This window comes from Drosophila albomicans, chromosome X, assembly GCF_009650485.2.
Source record: "Drosophila albomicans strain 15112-1751.03 chromosome X, ASM965048v2, whole genome shotgun sequence".
Taxonomy (NCBI): domain Eukaryota; kingdom Metazoa; phylum Arthropoda; class Insecta; order Diptera; family Drosophilidae; genus Drosophila; species Drosophila albomicans.
Genome location: NC_047627.2, coordinates 17656956 through 17684828, shown reverse-complemented (window position 1 = coordinate 17684828; position 27873 = coordinate 17656956). Strand labels below are relative to the sequence as shown.

The 27873-nt window shown below is 35.6% G+C and overlaps 1 protein-coding gene across 50 annotated transcripts in view; it reads right to left on the bottom strand.

Moving 5' to 3' along the window:
- Positions 1-27873, bottom strand: part of LOC117578157 (sodium channel protein para) — a 76294-nt gene that overhangs the window by 38570 nt on the left and 9851 nt on the right. For 26 of the 50 annotated variants that reach the window (XM_034263385.2, XM_034263381.2, XM_034263383.2 and 23 more), the window contains exons 2-11: positions 22078-22165; positions 21746-21936; positions 18563-18595; positions 13205-13360; positions 12880-13085; positions 8718-8846; positions 6035-6126; positions 5643-5919; positions 5251-5560; positions 3607-3915 (exon numbers count right to left, since the gene is read on the bottom strand). In XM_034263385.2, the coding sequence (XP_034119276.1) occupies positions 3607-3915; positions 5251-5560; positions 5643-5919; positions 6035-6126; positions 8718-8846; positions 12880-13085; positions 13205-13360; positions 18563-18595; positions 21746-21895 (1662 nt within the window). In that variant the 5' untranslated portion in view covers positions 21896-21936; positions 22078-22165. The remainder of the gene's footprint in view (positions 1-3606; positions 3916-5250; positions 5561-5642; positions 5920-6034; positions 6127-8717; positions 8847-12879; positions 13086-13204; positions 13361-18562; positions 18596-21745; positions 21937-22077; positions 22166-27873) is intronic. The other 24 variants (XM_052008416.1, XM_052008418.1, XM_052008420.1 and 21 more) reach the window with 4 other exon arrangements.

Here is a 27873-nt window from a genome sequence, read left to right as displayed (position 1 = left end):
AGAAAATCGTTACAAAAGTATACATTCAATGGAACTCGAAATTGAACATAACATTTTTTTTGAAATTCTACATTCTAGTTTTCATTGTAAAATTCTTACGGATGCATTTGAAAAAAACTTGCTAGAGACCACACGATTACTTTGTGCGATATTTATCGCAATCTTAAATGTATCAAACGATACAACCTACATTATGTGTGTGTGTGTATGTGAGTGTTTGTGTTTGTGTGTGTATTGGGTAAAGTGTATGCTCTATAAAGTTTATATATTATATCCCATTTATCTCAACTAGAAATTCTTTACTTGTTGTTTCTTTGAAGTGTAAAGTTTTTCTTTGTTTTAAAGAGAGAAAGAGTAAATTAGCGAGTGTGAGAGCATTAGACAAACAGAGAGAGAGAGAGAGAGAGATAGAGAAACCTACCTGAGGCCAAGGGCCACTTGGTTGAGATGCTAGCTAGCTGGGAGCCAGCGATAACGATTACGATAACGATTATGAGTATTGTATTAAGTATTTGGAAATGCGACTCTGAGCAATTAAATGGTCATTAAGAACGAGCTAGCGAATGCAAGAGCGAGACAGCGATAGTATTGAGTAGTGAGCGCAAAAGTTCGATAATTATTTTTCATACACACTTCGATCGTTTTTTGCAAATCGAATCGAACGAACCGAAAAATGACTTCGACTTGCCGAAGATCAAATACCCTTGCAGTTTGCTTTGTGATCGATATTCATTTATCGATAAATGACTCGCAGTCAATTTTGGATTGTTCCTCGAGCACTGCAAAGGCATAAGAAGTCTATTCCAAGTGGTATTGCTTATGAATTATAGGCTGCTCTGTGTGTGTTGTGATGTTCGATTTGGTTTCCCTTAAATCGGTGCCAAGTTTTCGATTCTTTCAGCCGCTGTGCGCTAAGCAAATGCTTGCCAAAGCCAAAACTCACTATTAAGTGTACTTGAGTGTGTTTCTGAGTGTGTGTGGCGAAAGAGAAATAGTAGAGAGAGAGAGCGAATTCAGACAGGGCATGCAACGGCTTATTGAGAATGTTCATCACACTGCAACGATTTTCTATTTATCGTCTATCGATTGCCTAGAGATGGATGCTAGTGCGTACTGTACTTTCTGTTTCAGTTTCTTTTGATCGAATTTGATTTGATATAATAGTATGTAAAGTAGAGAAGAGTAGTAGAAGTTATATTTTGTATAAGTAGAGTACTTAAATATCTATGTTTTGCACTTTCTTCAGACATAAGTTCAGTTAACGAAAAAAAAAAATGATAGCAACGTTCACTGAATGTTTTTTTTGCATGCAAATGATAATTCAGCCATCGAAATAATCGAAATCATGTTCACACACAAACACAAATCAATTTCGATTAAACAAATATAGAATGAAAGAAACAAACACAAGACAAGTAAAAGAGAGAGAGAGAAAGACAGAGAGAGAAAGAGAGAGGATAACGAAGGTGTTTTGCAGTTGAATGGAGAGCCCAAAGCTGACCTACGCAAAAGTTGATGTACACGTACATATGTACACACACATACATACATACATAAGTCAATCAAATCCATCCATCATCTGCATGTATGTATGCATGCATGTGTCGTGTGATTGTGTGTGTGTGTGTGTGTGGGTGGTGTGTAAAGTCAAGCACGAGCATAATATAACTATTAGGAGTAGTAGTAGTAGTAGTAATATTAAAATATAGATTTCGACTGATTGTGAGAGAGCGCAGAAAGTTAGTTGTTGGGTGTAAAGAGTAGTAAATTGTTGTAAAGCCTGAAAAAGCATTTGTTTTGATTGCTTTGCTTTGATTTTTTGGCACTTCAATCGTGTGATCAATCAATCAATCAATCAGTCTCAATCAATCAATTGAAGCCATTCGCATTTGTTTAGCATTGCTGTCGTCCTCAGTTTTAAATTTTTGCTTGCATTGGTAATGAAATTAAGCATCGTTGTATTTGTAATTTGTAATTGGTAATTGGTAATTTGTATATTGGTAAATTGTAATTGGTAATTGGTAAATTGTTTCATTTCTTTTCGTAATTTGTTTTTGTTGATTATCGAAAGTGGAATTTGATTTAGATTTTTATTGAGCTCCAATCGCGTACAACTGAAAAGTTTTCACCTAAAGCATTCCGAGCAATGAGTTTTAACGCAAAAGTCCAACAAATTTCACGGAAAATCAACCGGAAAAATTTAAAAATCATAAAATTGAAATTGAGAAATCAATAAGGAAATAATGACAAAAGTTCTTTAAAACGAATAAATTACGTATGCGAATGCCAATTATAAGAGCCAGCTAACTACGAATACAAAGAACAAAATAAGTACTAGATATTTTGTTTTGGATACAACTGCCTGACCACCAAAAACACGCACACACTCTCACACTCCCACACACTTGCTCACACACACACACACATGTAATGAGACTGGCATGCACTAACACAATTAAAGACTTGCTACTTTAGAATGGAGACTGCAAAGAAACAGAGCAGGATATATGTAGGAAGATACAGAGAGAGAGAGAGAGACAGAGAGAGAGTTACACGAAAAGAGAGCGATCAAGTAAGATATAAGATATATAGAGAGAGAGTCTCCCTGTCCCCCTCTGGCGAGTAATTTAGATGTTAGATGTGGAACATGGAACTAGTATATAGCTAATAACTAGAATAGTTTTTACATACACACACATAGACGAACTAGAGCACTACTCGTTGATACGATATAATGAGAGATAGAGAGGCAAAAGGAATCAATAGTTTATCGCTAGTTTATGATAAGAGTACGAGTATATATATACGATAAACACGATATGTAGTACGATCGATCCAACAACAAAAGGAACAATGACAATTTATAAACCAAGGAGAGCACAACAACTAAACGTAATGATAATGGTATAACAGTTTAAAGTTTAAACAGCAAAAATTATTGTCACGTAAGCTGCGAGTAGCGAGTGTTGACGTTTAACGGAAATGCAAATTCAGCGAGTAGCCGAAAGAGCAGCGAGCAGCTGCAAGAACGAGAGAAATAGAGAGAGCTGAGCTGAGCTCATTCTTTCAGAAAGTAACGAGAGTGAAACGACGAGAGCGCAAGCTCGCTTTGCAGCGGGGAATCAACGTAAAGCAAATCAGAAGAGACAGATAGAGATAGATAGATAGAGAGAGAGAGAAAGAGAGAAAAGGCAACAAAGTGAATGCGAAACTAAGGAAATCAGAAATCAGAAATGACCAAAAATACACTCATTCAGAAAGGAAAGAATCGATAAGTTAAAGAGGCCGGCCATTTAGCTGCGTATGACAAAAAAGGGTAATCGAAATCCAAATCGAAATTTGTAATCGAAATCAAATACCAAAGAATATACATATATATTTATATACATAGACGTTATATATAAGTATATAACCCATTTTACACAAAACAAAAAACACAAAACCAAAATCACAATCAATTACGGTTAAAAATGAAAACGATAACGATAACGATAAAAACGATAAAGACTAAGTATTATAAAATATTAAAGATTCAAGATTAAAGATTAAAGAGACTAAAACAGAAAACCGATAATGGGAAATTATTATTGCGCTCGGAATACTTACCGTGCTCACTTTACGAACTTTGGTAGCTTGGTGTGCTGTGGTAGGTGCTGGTTGTCTTTGTATAACGCTCACCGACTCCGACTCCACTTCGACGCTACGTATGGACATCTTCTCCTTGTTGTTGTCATCGTTGCCCTTCTCACCGCCCACGAACAGCTCGTAGCTGATGCACGAGTACGTTGGACTCTTTGCCATTTCGGGATGCAATGCCGCCTCCTCGGCGGCAGCTGCATCGGCTGCCGCCTGCGCCTGGGCATTGGCCCGCTCCTCCAGCTTGGCCGCTTTCGCAGCGGCCGCCTCTTCTGCCTCCTACAATGACACGATGCACACACAATGATTCGTATAGCTAGATATGTTCTTTCAATTGGTGCGCATCCACATCCAACATATCGACGCATATATAGTATATTTATATATATAGTACAACAGGTATATATATCCATATACAAGTACATATACATTTATAGTTTATATATCATATATATATAGTAAGTATAGTATAGTAGGAAGAGTATAGCAGTAGTAAGTAGTAGTAGTACTTGGTGGGCGGGGAGGGAAACAGTGTTTGGAATACAGAACTAAGGGCAACCATCTACTGAGATTATGCTATTGAAATTATAAGTATATAAAGTGCGGTGCTTCCGGGATTGGATGGAATTTTTTTTTTTTGGAGGGGAAGGAGGATTACGATAGACAGATTGAGGGAAAGTTCAAAGTACAAGTCTAAAGTATTTTCATTTTTTTCAGCTTTTTTTTTTGCTTTTGTTCATTGCTTTTTACTTTCAGGTGTGAATTTTGCATTAGTTGAAATAAAAGTGCACATAAATGAAAAGTTAAACAACAAAAGAAAAGAGAAATGCATACGATAATATATATATATAGAAATATACATAGATATATTGAGAGATTATACGATTATTATTGCAAATAGTCAGAAGTGAATTGAAGGAAAAGAGTCAAGATTAAGATTACAATATACGAAATACGAAATAGAAGTCGAACACATAGAAATCATAATGTAAATGAAAAGTGAAGTATAAGTTAAAGTTTTGATTGATCAATCACATATGCATATGTATGTATGTGTACGATTAAGTTATACATTTACGAGTGAAAATAGGTGTTCCATTTTTTTTTTTTTTTTGGTTTTTTTTTGCTTTGTACAGCTCTACATGAGATATTGTAGTAAGTACTGTTATGTACATTCAAATGTGATTATAGATAGTAGATAAGTGGAAAGATAGTATATTAAAAGAGAGAGATAGATAGAGATATATCATCATACATTACGATCAACACGTATATGACGTACGATTAAGTTTTACTATTACGATTATATAGTACGATTACGTAGACGATTATTATTATTATTAGTATTATAGGAATTTGTTTGTTATACATACATATACAAAAAGAAAAAAGCAACTCTGTTCTTAGAGGTAGATATTTTCAATGATCAATTCAGCTTTGTGGATATTGAGATTGAAATTATCTACCCATTTTAAGTATTCAAGTGGCTTATGGAATGGTTGGTTTCTTGTTGGGTTGTTGGTTCGTTTTTTTTTTTTTTTTTTTTTTTTTTTGTTAGTCCATTGGGCGTTGTTGTTGTTGTTGTTTTCGGGTCTCTACTGGGTTTCTACTTACACGTATCGCCTCCTCTTCGGCAGCCTCTTCTTCTTCGGCCTTCTTTTGCAATTCGTCATATGACATGGCAACAATGGCCAAAATCAAATTCACAAGATAGAATGAACCTAGGAAGATGATGACTATAAAGAACAGCATGTGCCATGGTCCAGCGGCGCGCAACACCAGCTGATACAGATCCTCCCAAAAGTCCTGCGTCATCAAGCGGAAAGCAGACAGAAAAGCCCAGCCAAAGGAATCGAAACTGGTATAGCCATAGTTTGGATTCGGTCCAAACCCCTGCAGACACACATAGTCGTCATCGCATTGTCTGAAAATAGACACACACAAGTGTAGCAAGTGTTATACAAGTGTTATACATTGTAGGATCAATCAGTTGTTCAATCAGTTACCCGGCGCCAGAAATGTTGCCGCACAGTGGAAACGATATGCCCTCGTCTTCGGAATACCAATTGGTGCTATTGCGATTGTGATAGTCCCAATTCTCATCGGTCAGATTGCCCCAGGAGCCATCGAGGGGGAACTTCTTGATGCATTTCTGTGTCAGCACGCCCATATAGATTTGCAGACCCATCAGTGCGAACACCGAGAGGGAGAACATTGTCAAAATTATCACATCGCGCAGATTTTTCACAGACTCAATGACGGCGCCGACAATGGTTTTCAGGCCTATAATGCATTTCGTATTAGTATAACAGTTTCATATGTGCGTATGTATAACAGTGTAACAATGTGCAAATATAACAGTTTTTTTTTTTAGTTTTTTTGCTTTTGGAAAATGTACCTGGAACAATGGCTACGGTCTTAAGCGCACGCAGCACCCTAAACGTTCGCAAGGCTGCAAGATTACCTAAATCTATACCCATGGTCACATAACTGCGCAGATCCAACGATGGTGTTGTTGTTGTTGTTGTGGTTTGACGATAACACAAAAGCAAATATACATATACAGATGAAATGTCATTAAGTATTGGCAATTGTTAAACTATCGATCTAAGTAGTAGTAGTAATGGAGTAGTGGTAAAAAATAGTAGTTGTTGCGTACGAGAGATAATGTTTGCAGTCGTTTAGTAATTACAAATGTATAACAGTATTGTTGCTGCATCATTTTAATGCTTCTTCTGCCTCCGAAAATAAAGATCAACAAATTTTACAAAGCGCACAAAAAAACGAAAAGAAAGAATTTACAGAGCTGAAAATGAGTGAATGCGTGTGTGTGTGCAAGTTGTGAAATGGGTTTGGCTAGCTTACACCCGCTCCTCCCTCCTGTGCAGTCCTAACCCCAAACCCCAACCACAAAACCGCAGCCCTCAAGTTAATGATTCATTACGAAAATGTGCCACAAGCTGCGGGCGAGCTCAGAGCTCTCACTCTCTCTTTCATTCGCTCTCTCTCTTTCGCTCCGAGTCACACCTGAGGCAGCAGGCAGGTGCAGCTCCAACTGCTGCTGCTGCTGTCACATCAATTGTGCATGTGGTTTGTTGTGGGTGTTGCTATAAAAATATTTATACACGCACACACACATACACACCAACACAGAGAGAGAAAGAGACAGAGACTTGAAAGAAGAAGAAGGTATTGGCGTGGCCTGCTAATGTCCATTTGCTTGAGTTGTTTGCCTTGTCGCTTTGGCTATGTATGCTGTCATCCTTTGGGAATTCACAGCGTCGTTACTTCTGCAGCCACCTTTCATTTATATTTCATGAATATTTATCGATTTCGACGCATATAAATACAGTCAACACACACACTCGCTGAAGTACATTCATATTGCGTGCAACTTGGCCATCTAATTGTGCTGGCCTCTAAAACTGTGTTTGCCACTCATTCTCCCCTCCTTCCCCTTCCCCATCCCCTTCCCAATTTCTACTCTTCACGTATGTCAGTATTATCTAATACATATATGCAGGTTTAAAAGTCAAACTCTCTCTCAAAGTTTAGAGTATGCATTTCATTTTCCATTTCCCATTTCGACTTGACTTTAATTTGCGCTTTAAAATGTTTTTTCCATTCTCATTCGTTCTCATTGGTGTCCAAGGCTGCGCGTCTATGCGGCGCCAGCGAAACAACGCTGCTGCACGAATAGCCGCCAAACCCCGTTACAGTAACCTCGAAGTCAGTCCCCACAGTCTCTGCCCCCTAACTACATCCATCCAACTACTTCACTCCCAGGGCAAGTTGGAACGCTACTCAGACAAAGGGCGCCCAATAAATGGTTAAAATGGAGCAAAAAGCAATGAAATGAAACTGTCACGAAACCAACACAAAACAACAAAAACTAACAAAAAAAAAGAAAAGAACAACAAAAAGCTAGCGAAAGAGAGTGTGAGAGCGAGGGGAGGAGAGCGAATGAAAGAAGAGAAAATAATAACTTGCATGACCAAATAAAAAGCCAAAAAATTTGTTTATGACTTTCCTCTCTGTGTGTGTGTGTGTGTAAGAATTGGAAATAATCATAGAAAATCCAAATAGTATGTGTGTTGGTGTGTGTGTGTGTGTGTGTGTGTGTGTGTGTGTGTGTGTGTGTGTGTGTGTGTGTGTGTGTGTGTGTGTGTGTGTGTTGGGCACGTCATTAGTAACGGCACAAAATAAATCAATAAAAGCGCTCAACTAACGCGACTTTTTCAGCCCGCGGCGCGGCTCACATGGCGTATGTATAATTTTAGCTGCCGTTTGCGACGTGTTATTATTGTTAATGTCGTTGTTGTTGTTCTTGTTGTAGTTGTTGTTGTTAACGTGACATTTTCACATGTTAGCCACATCGTCTGTATGTGTATGTGTTTGTGTATGTGTCTCTCTTTTTGTAGTTGAAAATAAAGTGCAATTTATTGCTCAATTGTACAAGAAATTCGTTGATTAAATATATAAAATAAATATTTTTTATTTAATTAAATGCTCAACCAAGCGTAGCTAATGAATGCCAATTACACACACACACACTTACACCCAACTGCACACACGCACAATTATGTAAATGTGGATGAAGCTTGTTGAACAAGAAATTAATAAATATTGTGCAATAAATATGTCTAATTGGTAATCAGAGAATCAGAACAGAAATTAAAGCAAAAACAAAACGAAGTACTTTTTATATTTTTCTGTATTTAATGGGCTCTGGCTGCTAGTTAATTATCATACGATATGTATTAACTACACAATTGAAAGTAAATCATAAGCGATTGCAATGATAATTCACCGAGTTAATAATCATGTTACGATATACGATATACGATACGATATAAAAGAAAAATGAACAACAAAAAAACACAAATATATGTTAAAGAGTACAGATAGCAATATATAGATATATATGTATAAAGTATATATAGAAGTATATATATAGTTTTGTATACGAAGCATGGATGGGATGATTGATTAATTGAGTTGATTAATGATTCATTAATTCATAAATGGTAAAATTCGTTATTTAAATAGTTGAATATATAGTAATCATAATATTAACTCACGCTAAAGCTATTACTACGAAGTCCAGCCAATTCCATGCATCTCTAAGATACGTAAACGGGCATAAAATGAAACCTCGTGCCATCACTTTAACAGCTGATTCAAATGTGTAGATTCCGGTGAATATCACCCTAAAAACGAATTGAATTTCGAATGCAATTTGTTTTTTGTTCTCTTTTCTCAATCTTGCGCTGCCTGCCTTCATTTTTTTTTTTTATTTTTTTTTTTACTTTCATTATCAGGATTAATCAAATAGAGACAAATTAAAGTTCGACTAGAGCCGAAGATATGCATACGCTTGAAGTTTGAAAATAAGTTGCATTTATATATATTTAAATTATATTACGACTTTTATTTAATTCTTTCAACTGCAAGCGTATGAAATAAGTAACAAACGAAATGGAAAATCACATGAAATCAAAACGAAAAGTGGAAAATTCTTAGGTTCTGCGCTGCTTCCAATTGTGTTGAAGAGAAACATTGTTTGCTAAGCTCTCGTTAGTTAGTTTAGTTAGTTAATTACTTAGACTTACAATTAGACTTAATGATTAGCTTAACCCTATCGAATGTCAAATCTCAAATTCATAGCTCTTCAAACTTATTGCAAATATATGTATATTCAATTAAAAGCTAATCCTTGTGCTTCGATTCACCGCAATGCGTTTGAGGAGAATGGGAGAAGCTACTCCCAATAATAATAATATGCTCGAATTGCATAATATCACATACATACATATGTATGTTGTTGAAAACTGACAACTGGCAATTGGCAATCAAGAGTCGTATAATCGACAATTGGCAACTAGACAGAGAGAGAGAGAGAGAGAGAAAGAGAGTGAGAGAGATCAAAGGGCGCAATTGTTAATTACGTGTAGTTGAGATTGAAGATAGATAGGACACAGACATGGGCGCAGTTGTTGCACGGTCTCGTGCCAATTGTCAATGTCAATAATGGTTAATACTTGATAAAGGACTTGCTGTAGTTGTAATTGTAGTTGTAGTTGTAGTTGGTCCTGCCTGTCGTGCTCTCATCCTCAAGCCACTTTTGTGTGTGTGTGTGTATGTGTGTGTGGGCGTTAGATCAATAGGTCGACCTTCGGCCTCAATTTCAGCTGAGGCAGCTGCTCTACTCGGCTCTGTTCTGCGTCTGTCTTCTTGGTTAGTCAATTGATAGATTTAAGGCGACTTGCATGTGACAGACAGACAGACAGACAGATGGACAGATGGACAGTTGAGACAGTCCAGTTGCCACGACATTTCCTTGCCACTGCAACACACTATGTAGTTCAAAGTCGCTGCTGCTGCTGCTGCTGATGCTGCTGTTGCGTTTGACCTAGGCCCCAATGCCTGTGAAGGACACTTGAGTTGCGTTTTAATTGCAGGTATTATGTCTTTCTCTTCTGCCCACAAGTGCTGCCCACAGCATCACAGCATCAGCATCAGCATCATCATCATCAACAGCCACCAGGCAGGCTGGCGATGGCGACCCACATAGATGCGACTGCCAACTGCTTAGATAGACACAAAGTTTCTCTATTCTCTCTTTCGCTCTTTCCCTATGTGGTTCACTCCTACAAAATGCTATGGGTGTGTGTGTGTGTGTGTGTGCGAGAATTGAGAGGGAAGAGGGGAGGAAGAGGTCTCAAGTTATGCGGCACAGCAGCTGTGCCATTTTGTGCTAAGCGCAGTCGCCGTCAGCCGTTGTCAACCGAGACCCTGAGAACTTGGCCAAAAGCCCAAGCCCAAGACGCCAACGAAACGAAGTTGGAGCAGCACTTTTTCTTCTTCCTTCTGTCTGTCCGTCCGTCTGTCTGTCTGTCTTTATGTTTCACGTACCAAGTTCAAGTGACACTCGCACACACACTCCCACATTCCCACGCACACACACTTGCTGCGGGCTAACGATTATTCTGTTAGGGTGCTCGATTCTGATACCAAATCTGCGACAATGTTTTTGATATCAGCTAAAAAAATGACGTAACTCTTTTCACTTTTAGTTGCTTATTTTATCGCTTCTTTCACTTTCAAGCATTTTGCTCGTTATTTAAATTTTTGGTTTTTTTACGACTTTACAACTATTTTGTCTGTGTCTACGTTACGATATTATAAAAAAGTACATGAACTATGTACAATTTACCGCTAAATATACGAATGATTCAACTCGATTCTATATATGTATATATATATGGACCACTATAAGTATTTGGCAGATCGAATGAAGTTATACAGATTTAGTTACGCAGCTATGTAAATCGAAACACAATGGCAGATTGCATTATTTGTTTTTTGTGGCACTTTACAATAATGAGAGAGAGCGCAGGAGGATTACAACGGGGGCGGGTCTGAGGGGAGTTGGACTAACTATACGACAAGTTTTCTATAGTCAAATATCTATAGTATATATATATTATGTATATCAGATATCAGATCTACATTATGTATACTAGCTATTAGCTATAAATTTTATGGTTATATTTAGCATAGTACTTGCTATACTTTACTCCTAGAGGTACTTTTACTTTTATCCAATTTTCGATCTAACTAATTCAGATATAATTTATATATACGTATTGTACAGTTACAATTATTATATATGTATGATTATGATCACTAACAAAATGGAACTAGTTTTATAAATGCTACGTTAACTAAACTATTATATTTATCGATATACAGACATATATTTTTGGGGGGACGGGAATTAAGCGATACTTATATAGGTCTTAAGACTACTTACAAATTATCGTATGTACTATATAAGAAGATATATATATATTGTTATTAATATTGATGTTGATTACTACTACTTATGAGTTTCGACTAACAGCTACGTCAAGAATATATTACTAAGTAAAAGTCTATTTGAAAATGTGTTCGAATTTAAGTTGATGGATTGGTATTTTATTTTTCTGTATTTTTTTTTTCTTTTTTTTACGAAACGTGAACAAACCAAAACCATCTGACCAATTTGTACAGCCAGTTCGCATAAATAGTAATGTAATTTTACATATTGAATAACAAGTTTTTTATTTTTGTAAGTAAGTTTAGGTTGTGACTACAAATCGATAGTTAAAGAGAGCGCCCAGGTAACTAAATGCGATTTCGATTACGGCAATTTACAATGAGGCATTTTGAGAAATGTAACTAAGCTCGTCTTTCGATTACGTTCAATTTACTTTATTATTTTTTACACAATTGCAAGTTGATTGATTGAATATATAATAGATAGCGTAATTTATTAAGTTAGTTAATTAGATGAACAGTATGCACGTGATAGTTTACAAGTACAATCGAATTGAAGAGAGTTGTAAGTAAGTAGTATTTATATTACACAGGGCTGGGCCGAGGGTCAGGGCTGCATTCAACAGGTTTTGCTGGCGGACAAAAGCTGTTGAGCGCGGCACTCAGCGCGCGAGTTTCATAACAATGGGCTTTTCAACTACTACAATAATGATCGCTGATCTGTTTGATCGTTTATCGTTTATCGATTACCGATTAATTCATATTTTACAACAATTTCCTGGCATTACTAAAGAGAAAGAGACTGTGACAAATTTGTTCAGTTTTCTTTTACCTTTTTTTGAGGCGCTTCGAAAAATTCTTTTCTACTCACATCAGAAATGTGACTGTAAATGCAATCGTTACCGTTATTTTATTATACTATTACTTTGGTTTGTTGTTGTTTTGCTTGGCTTTTGTTTTTGTTTTTGTTAACTATTTTTTGTGTTTTTGTTTTTGTTGTTTTTACGTTTTATTAAAAGAAATTTATGCATTGACCTAAATACACGTCTGCATCAATATCGAAAAAGTTACATTTAATATATATGTATATATAGATATATATATTTGTATAGTAGTAGTAGTATTACGTAAATATATTGATTATATAGCATATATAAATATATATAGTTACATATATAGATAATTATTATTATTGTTGTCAAAGACAAAACAAAACATCAAGTTCAATGGGTAAAAATTAGGTAGGATAATAAAAAACAATCGAAAATAGATTGTAATAATAAAGAAAATCAATCGATTTTATCTAAGGGTTGTCCCGATATATACATATACATATATATATATATATATATATATATGTATGTACATATCGGGGCCATCTCTAGTTAAACTCTAGACAATCGCTAATGCAACAGTACTTACTCAGTGGACTCGACCGTGGGCGTTGTCGGCATTATCATCAAAATGCAGTTCACGAGAATGGTGGTAATGATAAATAACGAAAATAATGGATGCACTAAAATGTAAATGGCCACACGACGTATCGGATTGAATGGATCGAGCAGCCACATTGCTTTTGATGCAGAAAAGCGAAAAATATCTTTTCCCTTGCTTACAACTACGAATGTCTGCAAAACGAGATACACATCACATCATTTTATACGAAATATATACATATATCAATTCAATTATTTCAAGATTGGTTCTGGGAATGTAAAATGTTATAAAATACTTGGGAGGAACTTACCAGTACATTGCTGTAGTATGGATCGATATCCTCGAGAGGAGTGGAGGCCAATTCCGGCGGGAAGCTGCCCTGCAATCGAACAGGTATTGGCACACCCTGTTCAAGTGTAGGATCCGGTTGTGGACCTTCATCCTCGTCCTCGTCATCATATCGGATCTGTGAATGCGGCACGTTGCGGCACACACGCACACAGCAAAGAACAAAAAACATTGCGCACACACATATTAGTATTTAACATCGAAACGGAAACGGCAATCATCGCCATCAACATCATCATCATCATTATGATCTTTAGCATTCATATAACACAACATCGTATACTCAATACGTATGCGTGATATCAACAACAACATTTGCAGTTGCATAACGCCACACATACATAGACATTAAGTATAGGTATTTTTTGTAGTTATAGTCCATCAAGTTGTGACAATATTAGTAGTAGTAGTAGTAGTAGTAGTATTAAAGTAGTAGCAGTTAGGAGTAGGCACATTAGTAGTAAATAGAGGTAACTAAATACAAATCAAAAAAGCTAAAAACATTAATTGAAATCATCATGGTCAAATAGGGGGCATCATTAGTTTTATTAGAGAAATCTTGAAGGAATTTCGAATTTCAAATTATGGTTTATAGTTTTGCATAGCACACACTTCACATAGAGTTGAAGAGAGAGAGAAGGAAGTAAATTTATATATCAGAAATATATAGAAATAAGCATTAGCATTTCTTCACTTTTAGTGTTTTTTTTTTTTTGGGACTCGGGTTGTTATGCAAAAGCTAAAACCAAAATGGACTGGTCTCATCATCACAATTCAATAGAGCTTTTCTCTTAGAATCCAAGTGTTGGGAAACAAAGAAAACGTTTTCATCAAAAGAAAATTGTCGTAAAACTGAAGGATAAAGTGCATGCAAAACTGTGTGTTAATTAGTGTGTTGAAATGAAAATCAAAATATATATATATATATATCGGTTTACAAATGAAAAGAGTTTCCAAAAACAATATTGGCTAACCAGTGTTGATTAGTGTTTAAAGGATTGCTACTGAAAACGAAAAAATATAAATTTGAAAAATAAAAAAGTGTAAAATACATGCCAAAAGAAAAACAAGAGTTGTATCGAAAGTAAGGCACATGCTAAAAAACAGTGTTAGCTAACCAGTACAGTGTTGGTTAATGTGCAAATGTAGTCGCATAGCTAGAGCAAAGAATGCATGCAGAGTTGTGTGTGCATTCTAACATTAAGGGCAAAGGAATTTAAACTACATACAAATATTATATACAGTTCTATATACACACACAAACACACACACCCACACACCTCAGACCTCGAACCTTATAAGGAATCTACGTTATTCGGTTTCGACTGGTTTTGAGTTTTTTTTTTTCGCTTTTCCTTTTGTTGTGTTTATCCAGTTAGATATTTATTATGACAATGATTATTTTTGTATGCTTTGGGCAACTTTAATTGCCCTGTCATGCATATTGTATGGGGGACAATATTTGTGTCCCATTGCTGCGGCCACGACACTTCTATCGATTTCAAGGAAACACACACACGCACACACTCACAGAGAGAGAGAGAGACAGAGAAGGAGAAGGGAGAGTGAGTGAGTGAGTATCGATGTATAAAATAACTAGCATTGTAGTTAGTTTTTACTTTCCATGGACATGAATGTGGACGTGGACATGGACATGCAATGCCAAAAGCTAAAGTAAAGCAAAAAGTCGAACGTCACCGTCATGAAATTGTTCGAGTTGCCTCTATTCACACACACACACACATTCGCACACACAGTCGCATGGGAGGGAGCGAGAGAGCGAAAGAGCGCTAAAAAATTCCATAATAGTTGGTTTGCTTGCTTGTTTGCTTGGCGTGACAATTAGATTGCCCGAGTATTGGTGTATACATGTGAATGTGTGTATGTTTATGTGTATGTGTTTGTGTGTTGACGCAATTGCGCCAACCGAATGAGGCCCCAGGATGGAGAGTGAAGCAAGAGCTGGAGCCATGGCCACATAGCTTGCCTCCAGGCTAGCGAAACTTGTGTGGGGACTGCGGCGAATGGTGAACAGCCAGGGTGGTCCCTTAAACAGGCCAAGTCAAGTCTATATTTAAACTAATAAAAGGCAAAACCGCACCACAAAAGCCCAACACACACACACGCGTGGGCACGCACACAAAGAAAACCAAACGCGGCGGTTTCAACTGGACACGACTTGACCAGAATTCCAGCTCACACACATCGTATACAATTTATGACGCATGCAACAGAAACTGGAACTGGAACTGTAACTAAAACTGAAACTATAAGAAGAATCGAAACGAAAACTGCATAAAGAGGAATCGTAATCGAAACCGATATGGAAATCTTAGTCGAATCGGAAGTAGAGAACTAAGACTGCAGTCAAGTTTTATATTTGTAATCCCTAATTTTATGATTTTGTAACCCAATTCTTCCGCTTTCACTTTATAAAGAAATTACGGCAGAATTCCAACTGCAATTGAAACTAAAAGTGGAACTCTGCAATCGAAACAAAAACTGCTTTTCGAAATCGAAACCGAAATCGAAATCTTAAACGGAAGCGGAGAACTAAGATTAAAGCTGAAGATAACTCAGTCGAGTTTTATAATTATAATAATTATTATATAACAATGCTTTCGTTTTCGCCTTATAAAGAAATTACAGTAGAATTTCAGCTCACACAAAACGTATTTAATTTATGACGCATGCAACTGAAACTGGAAATGAAACTGAAGCAGAAGTGGAACTTTGGAATCGAAACGAAAACTGCTTTTTATCCATAAAGGGGAACAGAAATCGAAACCGAAATCGAAATCTTAGACGAAACGGAAACGCAGAACTAAGATTATAGCTGAAGGAAACTCTGTCGAGTTTAATTATAGAAAATTTTACAAATTCTGAACCCAATTCTTTCGTTTAAACTTTATAAAGAAATTACGGAAATGTACTTAATTATTCAAGTTTGAATTTAATTTATTGAATAACTGACTTTCACGACAGTTTAAACTTTATGGAACAAAGTAGATTTTAAAATTTGATTACTTTCTCAGGGAATCAGGCATAACTTTGCAGAAAACACCTAATCAATGATGATTGTGTGTGAAAGTAGAGTATATATATGTCATGTATAGCATGTAAGAGAGTCGAAAGTTATTCGATGCATCATGCACAGACTAAGGGAAACAAACAAGTTGCATTCATGGCACTAAGTCAAACGCACATATTTTTTAGTTATGTACTGTATAGGGGGAATTCGTATTCGGAACTACAAATATCTATTTGGCCAGAGGGTTGGATTACTATATTTGGGGGAGAGGCAAGCAGCTACAAATGAAAAAAGAAACGAAAGAAATCAACACAAAGAGCCTGGCTAAATGCTAAGCAATTAATTGTTCCTAGAGTAATGCGCGCAGCTTAAGTGCAAAGTTTTGCTCAAAAAGCTGGGCATTAACTTCGCTGCAGATGCCGAAGTTGCTTTAATAATACTCTTAGTTGTTGTTGTGTTTCTTGTATGTAGTAGTTGTTATTGTTGTTGTTGTATGTCAGAGAGTCTGAGAGGGGGCACTTACTTCTGATTCCATTTACCCACTTACACATACGATGTGGCACGATGAGTCATACACAAGTCGTTATACAGCTCAAGTTGAATATTATGCTTATAGTTTATAGTTTTGCCTCTTGCAAGAGTCTTTTTGTGTAACACTTTTTAGTTAGTTATTCGTTGTACTTGTTGTTCTTGTTTTTGCTTGTTTTTGCTTGTTGACGGCAATGCTAAATTTGCTTGTTGTGCATAAATTTGGCCATTGCGCGCACTGCGTAAATCATCAGACATCTGCATAGTATGGTCAAAAGAAACGATTCTGTCTGTCCTACTCTAGCGCATTCTTATTCTTATTATCCCTACGAGACACACACACTGGGACATACACACACACACACACTAGCTTGCTTGCTACTCGTGTAGTAGAACAGTCAAAGTGCCTTGCGTATAACAGTTGAGCTCTTGGAATTTGTGCATTGATTTTGTATCTTTGAGTCGCAATTCGTTCTCATCTTTTCCCCCACACTTTCCCTTTCTTTTTTTGTGTTGTTGTGTCCTCTTCTACTACGCTATGCCTCATAAGCGCATTAACGGTACTCAAGTATTCAGGGGGCGGAGGTAAAGAAGGGTGGCAAAGATTGCTTGAGCTTGAGTAGAAGTTCAAAGCATTTGCTTTGATCACATGAGCACTACACTATGCAACAAACTGAACAACAAGGTATTTAACTCATACAATCTTAATTAGTTCGTCATCTGAAATATTAATGCATACTTTTCGGGGAAATCAGATTATTCAATCTGACTAACTTTAACACATCCTGTTGCATAGTGTATGTTAAAGCTCGTTAAACTATTTCAATTTCACTCAAAGCAAAAGACACACTTAAGTGGAAGTAGATAATATACTTAAGATAATATAGAAGTAGAATTTGCAATTGGCGTAGCTTTAGAAAAGTGACAAAATGAAAGCGGTATATAACATATATATATAGTATGTATTATATACTTAAGAGTTTACAAAAGAATCAAGTCAAAGTTGCTTTGGCCATAAAGTTGATAGTAGTTGAAATAGCAGTATTTAGTTTGTAATAGTAGTAGTAGCATTAGGAATATAATAGTATTAAGTAATATAGTGTATATAGTATATATACGAGATTATACAGTTAGACGTGAGTTATACGCAAAAGCAAAAGTTGTTAGATTTAAAGTTTAAAAGTTTCGTAAAGTAGATAACTGATATAATTTTGTTTTTGGCTTGGGCAAGTGTTCAGGTCCAAATTAGGCTAATATACGAGTATTCTTATAATACATTTTTGGGGGGGTTAAGAGAGAGAGAGAGAGTACGCATACCAACACACGATTACGAATACGATTACGTTTACGAATAGAATTACAATTACAAATACAGATAGGATTACGTTTACGAATATATTATATACGAATATACTTATACGAATATATGAATACAGCAAATCTTTGGAAGCAATTACGATTACGATAAAAACGAACAAAAGAATAAGCTGCTAAAGAACTAACAAATTTTGGCAATAACGTTTCCAAATCAAATATGGCAAAATCAAATTAAAAGCTTTGTTTCTTTTCTCTTTTTTTTGGGTTTTGTAAATTTTGGTATTTTCTTTTGGATATGGTTTTCTTTAGTATTTTTTCGAGGGGTATTTTGAAGGTTTTTAGGTTTTCTTGTGTGTTTTAGGCAGGTACGTTGTTCGTTTTGTTTTTTTTTTTTTTGTTTTTTTTTTTGTGTGTTTAGACTAAAAGTTCTGTGAAAAATCTTACTTCTTTTTGTTTTTTCTTGCGACCATATTGCGGCTGAAAGAAGATTTGGATTTGGTATTTGGTTTAGGATATTTTTTTTTTTGGTTTTTTTTTGGTTTTTCGTTTTTAGTTTGGAGCATTTCATTCGAGTAAAAGTTATGCAAAAAATTAAATATTTGTTATATTCGAAATGCAAGCGCCGAATTACATCCATCATATTTCATTATTATACATAGTTTTTGTTAATTATTATATTTATTATTTATTTTCATATTTTTTCCAGACAGCAGCGCGCAAAAGTTTCGTTTTGGGAGCATTAAATAGTAGAGAAAAAGTTGTAAATGAAAAAGAAAAAAGTACACGAAAAAAAAAGTAGAAAAAAAATAATATAATATATATATATATATATGTGAAATGTTCAGCATTCTTCAAGATATTATACGTAATATTTATAATAATACTGTTTAATTTTCTGCTGATAATTGTCTTAATTCTTTTTCGATTTTGTTTCTTTGGTTTTTTTTTTTTTTTTTTTTTTGGTTATGATCAATATTTATGCTCTATGATTTATTATCGCTGTGTTTTCGTTATGTTTTTGTGTGGGACGCAACACAGTTGCACAGAGAAAGAGACAGAAAGAGAGAGAGATAGATAAATGAAGGACGAATACGATTGATAGATAGAGAGCGAAAGAGACAGATAGACAGGGAGGTAGAGAGCTGTTAAGTGAAGTGAAGTAAGGAGACGTAGCTGTGGCAATGTCAAGTGAGAGTTAGAAAGGGGAGCGAGACAAAGACGGAAACAGAGCTTGAGAGAACATTACGATACTGTGAGCGATAGATATTGAATTATTTTATAGTTCTATATAGAAGCTGATTTCTAAACTGATGTTAGTGCTCGCGAGGAAATTGTTAACGTGTAAACTATTTTCTTTTTCTTTATACATGTTCTGCTAGAGAGAGAGAGAGAGCGAAAAGAAGAGTTGATTGATTGAGAGATTGAGAGAGATAGAGAGCGACAGCGATAGCACTTAAACTAAGCAAATTATTGTACAACTATTGAGAATGAAACATAATGAGCTGATATCGTAGCATGCAGCTTTTGAGTGGCTCCCAGTGCTGCTTGTAGCTGTCAGCTATGAGATCTTTTTGAACTTCCCGGTTTAATGTTGTTTACGATCATTATTATGATTATTATTATTATTGATTATTTATAAGTATATATAATTGATTGAATCGCAACTACGAGTATACAGAGCTAATTCATTGAAAGTATGATTGTATATAGGTACACATGTATATATGTATATTATGTATATATGGTCTGGCTTTTATTTTTTGTTTTGTTTTTGTTTTTTCTTTTGATCTAGTGAAGTGGTTTCAATGGCAATTTCGAACTTTTAGTATAAGTATTTACACAACCAAACTTTCGTGACTGGGTTTCTTTTACTAGTTTTTTTTCGTATTCTTTTTGCTTGGTGTTTTTTTTTCTGTTTGGTTTTTGTGAGTTACGACGTACTGTGTGTGATTCACAGGACTAAGGACAGTGATTTATTGAGTCGAAGTTGAAGTTATAGAAATGAGATCAACATAAACATTTGTGAAAAGAAACAAGGCAATAATGAAACGCAATATTCAAAATTAAAGAAGGAAACACAAACGAAATTAAACATTTTGCCTTGGACAATAATCAAAAGTTATTGCGTTGAAATAGAAAAATACTTGAGAAATGAAAAACAAAAACGAAAAAATCGTACATAAATCGATATAGTCAATTACGATATATATATACACGATTAGAACACATTACGAAGCCAATAGTTGGAATACACATTTCTTACTCTCAATACCGAAAAAAACAATGAAACAAACAAACCATCAAACGAACAAACAAACATACAACGATTATGGCAGGAAAAGTTTTCTTTTGTTTTTCGATTTGTTTTTTTTTTTTTTTTTTAGATACGATATGAATAAGGTTACGCATAGTTACGAATTGGGAGGGAGGAAAATTTGTGAGTTATACGAAATACGAAATACGACAACAACAAAAAGTAAAAAAGAACATACGAATAATACATATATTTTTGGATAAATTGTTTTTGAATTTGGTGGAAATGATAAGAAAACGACGAAATCATTGAATTAGCATAGACTTAAATGAGAATTTATTATTATTATTATTCACACGAAGCACAAAAACCCAAATGAATGTTCGTGGGCGTGGGTGAAGGGGTGAAGGAGAAACAGAAACACAGAGTAGATGTTCTAGCTGGTATTTGATATTGGTTTCTATTACGATACGAGTACATTAAAGTTATATATGGATTGAAGAAGATAGTTAACAATACTTGGAAAGTTGAATTTGAAGATAGATAGAAGAGAGTGTGCAGAGAGTGAGAGAGAGAGAGAGAGAGAGTTTTTTCGTTACTCAAGTGGATTTCACGATGATTCATCCTAGGCAAAGAATAGAATGGTAGATGGGAAATGATTGAATCATTAAGCATCGAAATGGATATGGATTTTATACAGAGTACAGAAATAATGATAGACAACGAGTATTTACACACAGTTGGGACAGTTGGACAGTTGGACAGTTGAAATTGAATTAATGATTGTTGTGTTAATGAACAGAAGATAGTCATCGACGATGGGAGAGGGATTTAATGTTTAAGAATTGACTGTTTGGCATATTATATTTTTGGTTTTGTTTTGTCAACGAATGGGCTAATAGCAAGTAATATGTTTTAAGTACTTGGTTGTTTTTGGATTAGGAATGGTAGTAACAGTAGTATTATTATTATTATTATTAGTAATAGTAGGTAATAGTAGTAGTAGGTAGTAGTATTAGCAGGTATTAGTAGTTTTTGGCTATTTATACATCATATTCAATAGACGTTTAAGCACGATTATAAGCGCACAATAGCGTTCATGTTCATGTGAATCGATAATTGATCGATGAACAATCGATTATCGGCTCACAACAAATAGTAATTACGTAGTATATAATATATAGAGAGTTAATAGAGTTAGAATTACAGATACAGCAGAGATATTCGATTAGGTACACAGAATATAATAGTAGTAGTAGCACATAATACGTATTGCATTTACATATATAGTATATAGCGTATAAAATTAAAGTATAAAGTAATAATAAATAAGTAGTTAGAGGCGGTTACAACATTCAGCTAGAAATAATTACCACCTCTCCCTCGGCTCTCTTTCTTTCCAGCTCCTTTTGCTTTTCATGTTCAGCGGCAATGCGTTGTTCAATTTGCACCAATGATTCGCGGGTAAAGGGACGGAACAAACTGCGTTCTTCCTCAGATATCGAGTCGGAATCTTCTGTCATTGTCTATGCGGCCAACGATGAGAGCCTTAGATTTCCAAGGCCTGATTTCCACGACGATTTCCACACAATATCACACACACAAACGATTATGATTAGGATTACGATTAACAAATTAACAAATTAAATAGCCCGATTTCACAGATAGAGAGAGAGAGACAACACAATTTTTGATCAATACTCACATGAGGCACATGGATGTCGCCTGCTACATGAAGCTACAACTATATCCGAGGCGCCATGTTCGAGTAGCGCCCGCCGCTTAGCACGATGCTGTAAATAGAAAAAAACACAGAACCGAAAAAAAAAACATAATTTATTAGTATGCAACATCAATTTAAATGTGAAATTCAAGTGTGACAGGCTCATTGAACTCGAAGAGAATTAAGAGAAAGGGAGAAGGAGAAGGAGAGAGGAAGAGTAAGAGGAACGCGAAGCGGAAAGTCAACAACCAGAAACCACAACGCAATGCACTGTGTAATTGGATTAACTGCAGGTGGCAATTGCCATTAAGTGCATTCCAATCAAATTGAAAACCAAAACAATTGACAATCAATAAATGCAGTGCAGAGACTGACAGCTAGAAGTAGCTACGTAAATCCAACTATTATAGTGGCAAAATAGAAAACTTTATTAGATTAATAGGAAAAGAAAAAAAACGTGTTGAAACAAAAGAAAGAAAATTTGGTATTTTATACATAAATTAATGATTTTTATAGAATATTTAATAATTATTTTCCGAAAAAAATTATATATAATATATATAAATTATATATATATATTATACATGTATAAGAAGTAAAATAAATATAATTTTGATTTTATTATAATTTACATCAAAAGAAACAGAGGATAAAAAGAACTCTTAAAGGAAATCAAACAATCAAATTTGTATTTTATACAAAAAGAAAAATAAATACAATTTTGATTTTAATATATTATAAGTTACAACGAAAGAAACAGTAAATAGAACCTTTGGAGTTAATCGAGCTATTATATGATTATAACAAGAAAAATAAATATAATCAACAATAATCATCAATTGATTATTTAGTCACGCTCAGCAAAAGTTCGATTTGCAGGGCTCTGACAATATTTCTTGGATAAACTTATAATAAATCCAAGATGCCATATTGTTTGTCGAATTTTAATTAACCACAATGTGTGTATAAAAAATAATATTAGAGCAAATAAAAGCAAGAAAGAAAGCTACAATTGTGTGCGCTCGACTGTGAGATACCCGCTATATATTCTGAATAAAAGCAAAACTGTGCGGTATATTTCTTAAAGTATACCAAATTCATATATATACAACAAAAATATTAAAAAAAAAAAATACCGAAGCCTATATTTGCTATATCGATATAGTTATACATTCAGTGCGATAATTTTCTTTAAATATACCGAATTAATATACCACAAAATACTCAAAAATATTCAGAGAGCTATATTTGATATACCGATATTTACATTCAGTGCGATAAATTTCCTAAAACATACCCAATTATTCACCACAAAATACTAAAATACAAATTCAAGTTTAAAGTAAGTTGTTTATGTTGCTTAAATTTCAAATATATCTCTATTTCAGGTCGTTATTAATATCGTTATTATCAATAGTGATAATATGTAAAAGTCTTTATATTATCATAATATTGATTTGTTAAAGCCTTTGCAAATATTTTAAAATAAAATTATTTAAATTGCAGAACTCTTCTCCCACTATTTAAAATATATTTAAATTTAGCTAATTAAATAGAAGAACTATTAGCAAATTATTGAAAAGTAATTCGAAACAGCGAGCATAACAATTTAATGCCTTGAATTGTGATTTGCCACTTGAAACTTGTTAAACTTGTTGTTTTGTTCTGCTGCCCACGCTACATCAAGGACAACTACTAGTTATTTGCCATGGATTGCACAAAGTATCTTTGCTTGCGTTTTGAAAATAGACAAACGTGCCTGTTCTTGAATTTTGCAATTGCCACAATTCCAGGAACATGCATTCAAGCACGAAACTAATTAAAAAAAAGAACTGAAAACTGAAAATGGAAAACGGTAAAAGGTAAAGAAAAATGGCATGATAGAATTCATACAGAGCATGGGAAGAGAATCAACAACAGACGACTGACTGAATGATTATCCTTTCCAAGAAGCAAACGCAAGCCAAATAGTAATTGCGAAAAAAAAGGGCAACACCAACATCAAGATTCTAGTGAAAAGCGTATCAAGGTTTTCCCATGGCAAAAACAGAAATCGAAAACTCGAAAATCAAGTTAAGAGTTCAATGAAAAAAAATGTGATTGTTTTGAAATTCGCATCGCATAGTTTGTTGTGCGTTTAATTGTTGTTGTTAGTCATGGCACGGAATTACATAAATAATATAGCTTGATATATCGTATAAACTTGTAGAATTGCCTGGAAATTGGTTTTTTCTATGCTTTTCTTTTCTTTTCTTTTTTTGGGCTTATATAAGCGCAGCCAGCGAGCTAAGGTCAAAGCACTCTTGTCCAATGGCAGAATATGTGTATATGTGTGTGTGTGTGTGTGCGCTGCCTTTTTGGCGTATTCGGCGAAACATGGACACAACACACACACACACACGAATATCTATGTAAACATGTATGTGTGTGTGCTTGTATCGAGCACAAAAGTAGGTCAGTTCGATATTTCGACGTGTTTCCTTCCTTCATATACGCAACGCACACACAAACACACTTGGAAACGCAGCTTACATGAATTTATGTACACACACACACACACCCAGACATTCATCTCGACATATGTATGCGTGTTTCATTCATTGGCTCAGCATGCGCATAATTTGTATGAAACAAGGCTCAAAATTGTCGGACACAGCACAGCACAACACAGCACAGAAGGAAGAATCATCAGCAAGCGTTGAGGCGCTCAAAAGTATGCTATAAAAAATGCATAGATGCATTTTGCCATAATTAAAGCAGCTGCTGCTGCAGCAGCCAACGTTTAATATTTAATGCTGCCTAAGCGTAGCGCAAATTGATTAACTAGCCAACGCTCTATATACATACTATATACTCTTGATATATATATATATATATCTATAATAATATTATAAAACATACACTTGCCATAAACTGAACGAACATCGAAATTCACATGTTGTTAGTCAATGAATTTTACATATACAATTTGCTAGGCAAGCAAGAGAGGAAGAGACAGAGCGTAGAGAGAAAGTGAGCGAAAGTGGGCTAGCGAGAGAATGAGAGAGAGAGAGAGAGTTTGCGCAAGTTATCCTGCGCTCTCTCTCTTTGTCCGACTTGTATCTCAAAGATACAATTATATATTTTGGCATTTTTCTTAACGAAACTCGCAACGTTTTGGTCGTGGTCGTGGCGTGGCTTCGGCTGTGTGCTTCGACTAACTTGGCTAAAAAGTTTGCCCTCCAAAAGCCAGCAAAAGGTTGTGCCAACTATGCAGTAGGCCAACTGCGTGCGTCTCTCCCTGAATGCGAGTGTGTGCCGTTTGCTTTTGGGCCTCATTAATGACATAATCATCATGGCTAACAATTAGCCTCAAACGTTGTGATGCTGCACAACATTGAAGCTCAGCTTCAACACTCACACAACGACTTCAATTTGCGTTGGCAATTGTCAAAAAAGATCTTTACATAACTCGAACTCAAACGCAAACTCAAACTCGAACTCAAACTCGAAATCGAAGTCGAACTCTTAAGAGTGTGTGTACTTGCCGTTAATCGATGTCGATCGATGTTGCGCCTTTGTTGCTGCCGCTGCTGCTGCAATTGTTGTTGTTGTTGTTGCTGCTGGTAATGATGTTTTGATGATTGTTGTTGTTGTTGTTGTTGTTGCCGCTTGTTGTTGTTGCTGCTGCTACTGCTGCTGTTGAACTGCTACAAATGTTGCTGCAGGCTTGCTGTTAACTCTCTTGTTGCTGTTGCTGTTTCAGTTGTTGCAGTTGTTGTTGTTTCAGTTGCACACACACACACACACACAAGCAGGTTGCACACAGTCACAGGCAAACAGCCACAGCAGATGGCGGCACTCGGATGACGACGCGGCGCGTTGCAACAATTCTTCTTTCGCTTTACTTATCTCTTTTTTGATTACTCTTTTGCTTTAGTTTTGTTGTTTTTTTTTGTGTTGTTGTTTTGCGATGCGTACGCGTGCTTTGTTGTTTTATTTTTTTGTTTAACTATTTTATTTATTGGTGTTGTTGTTTTTTGTTTTACTTTCTTTGCTATTTTATTTCATGGGTTTTTCTGGTATTTTGTTTTTCTTTTTTTTTTTTTTTGCTTTGTAATATTATTTACTGTTTTGTTGGTTCCCAGCGCTGAACAAAGAACGAATAACAAATTACAAATTAATCAAAGTGTGAGAATGTGTGAGTGTGTGTATTATGATTGTGGACAGACTTTGGTGCCGTAACAGCCAGCTTCTGTCCACAAGCATGTGCGTGTGAATGCGTCTTTCGCATTTGCAGCCGGCACAACTGCTTTTTTTTTTTTTTTTTTTTTTTTTTTATGATGATTTTTGATGTGAGGGTTTTGAGTTTATTGTTCTTGTTGTTGCGCTATCGATTGATTGATTGATTGATTGTTCGTTCATTCGTTCGGTTGCTCGGTTTTCTTTTTCCTATTTTTTTTTTTGTGTTGCTATTTTCGTTACTTTTGCTTTCGTCGTCGTTGTCGTTGTCGGTGTCGGTTTATCTTGTTATTTGATTAATGCTTGCATTCAACTTGTTTCTTTATGCAATTATTCATGGCAGTTTCTCATACATATGGCATATATACGCATATATACGATTTTTTGTCACTACAGCGCAATGCGTGTGTTTTGTCTGGGTCACAGATTTATTTCACTTGCAAAAAAGTCACACGAAAAAAAAAATTTATGAAATTTCTTATTTGTTTGTTGTGATTTTATTTTATTTTCTTTAAATAAATATACTTTGTTTATTTGATTTTTATTGTTGGTTGTTTGTTTATGTTTATGCAACTTGGAGAAACCGTTGAGCGAGCAGATTATTTTCGTAGCATACTTTCGCGCGCACGTGAAAAACGCAGCCAGCACCAAAGTCAAAGACAAATCGAGTCAGTCAGGGCGAAAACGCTGACGCTGACGCTAAGCGTCGAAGTCAACGTCGACGGCGACGTCAACACTCTCTGAGAGAGGGAAAGAGAGAGACAGGCAGGCGGGCAGGCAGGCAGAGAGAGCGAGAACAAACGAGAGCGTAAGAGCAGCTTACACTATTTATTTAACGTTTTTGCTTTGCTTGCTTTTCAAATATTTCACAAAACACATTTAATATCAAGGATAATAAAAAGTTTGAAACACACACACAATTTTCAGCTCCAACTTGAACGAAAAGGCTGCAGCAACTGTTTTTTTTTTTTTTTTTGTTCTTATTCATTTTAGTGCCGCGGCAACGAATTCGCTGCAAAGAGAATCCTCGCCGCGCCTTTCCCTGTGTGCGTGTGTGTGTGTGTATGTTCTCTCTCGCTTCGATTAGTGTTCGCCTTTCACCCTCCCAGTTGCTGCCTCCCAATCCCCCTGGATCGGCCACTGTGTCCACCATTTACTCGTTGTCAACACAACTTTTGTTGTGCTACTTTGCCGCTGTTCTCGCCGCATGCCTTACTGACTTGACTTATGCTATTTTTAGGTCATCAAATTGGTGGCCAACTCTCTCGCCTCGCCGCAGCAACGACATTTGCTCGAAGTGAACAACAAAAAAAAATGAAAAAAAGAAAAACGTTTGGCGTTTGGCAACATTTGGCACCGGCCAGACTGGACCTCAACCCTTTTGTGTGTGTGTGTGTGTGTGTTTTTTTTTTTTGCTGGCAATCGTTTTTTCCCCCCTCTCGTTATAAATAGCACAGAGCTATTATCACAAATCATTATGACCTGCTGATCCGCTTTTGTGCAGTGCATTTTATTGCATTGCATTGTCCAGTCAATTGGTCAATTAAGTGCCTCGAC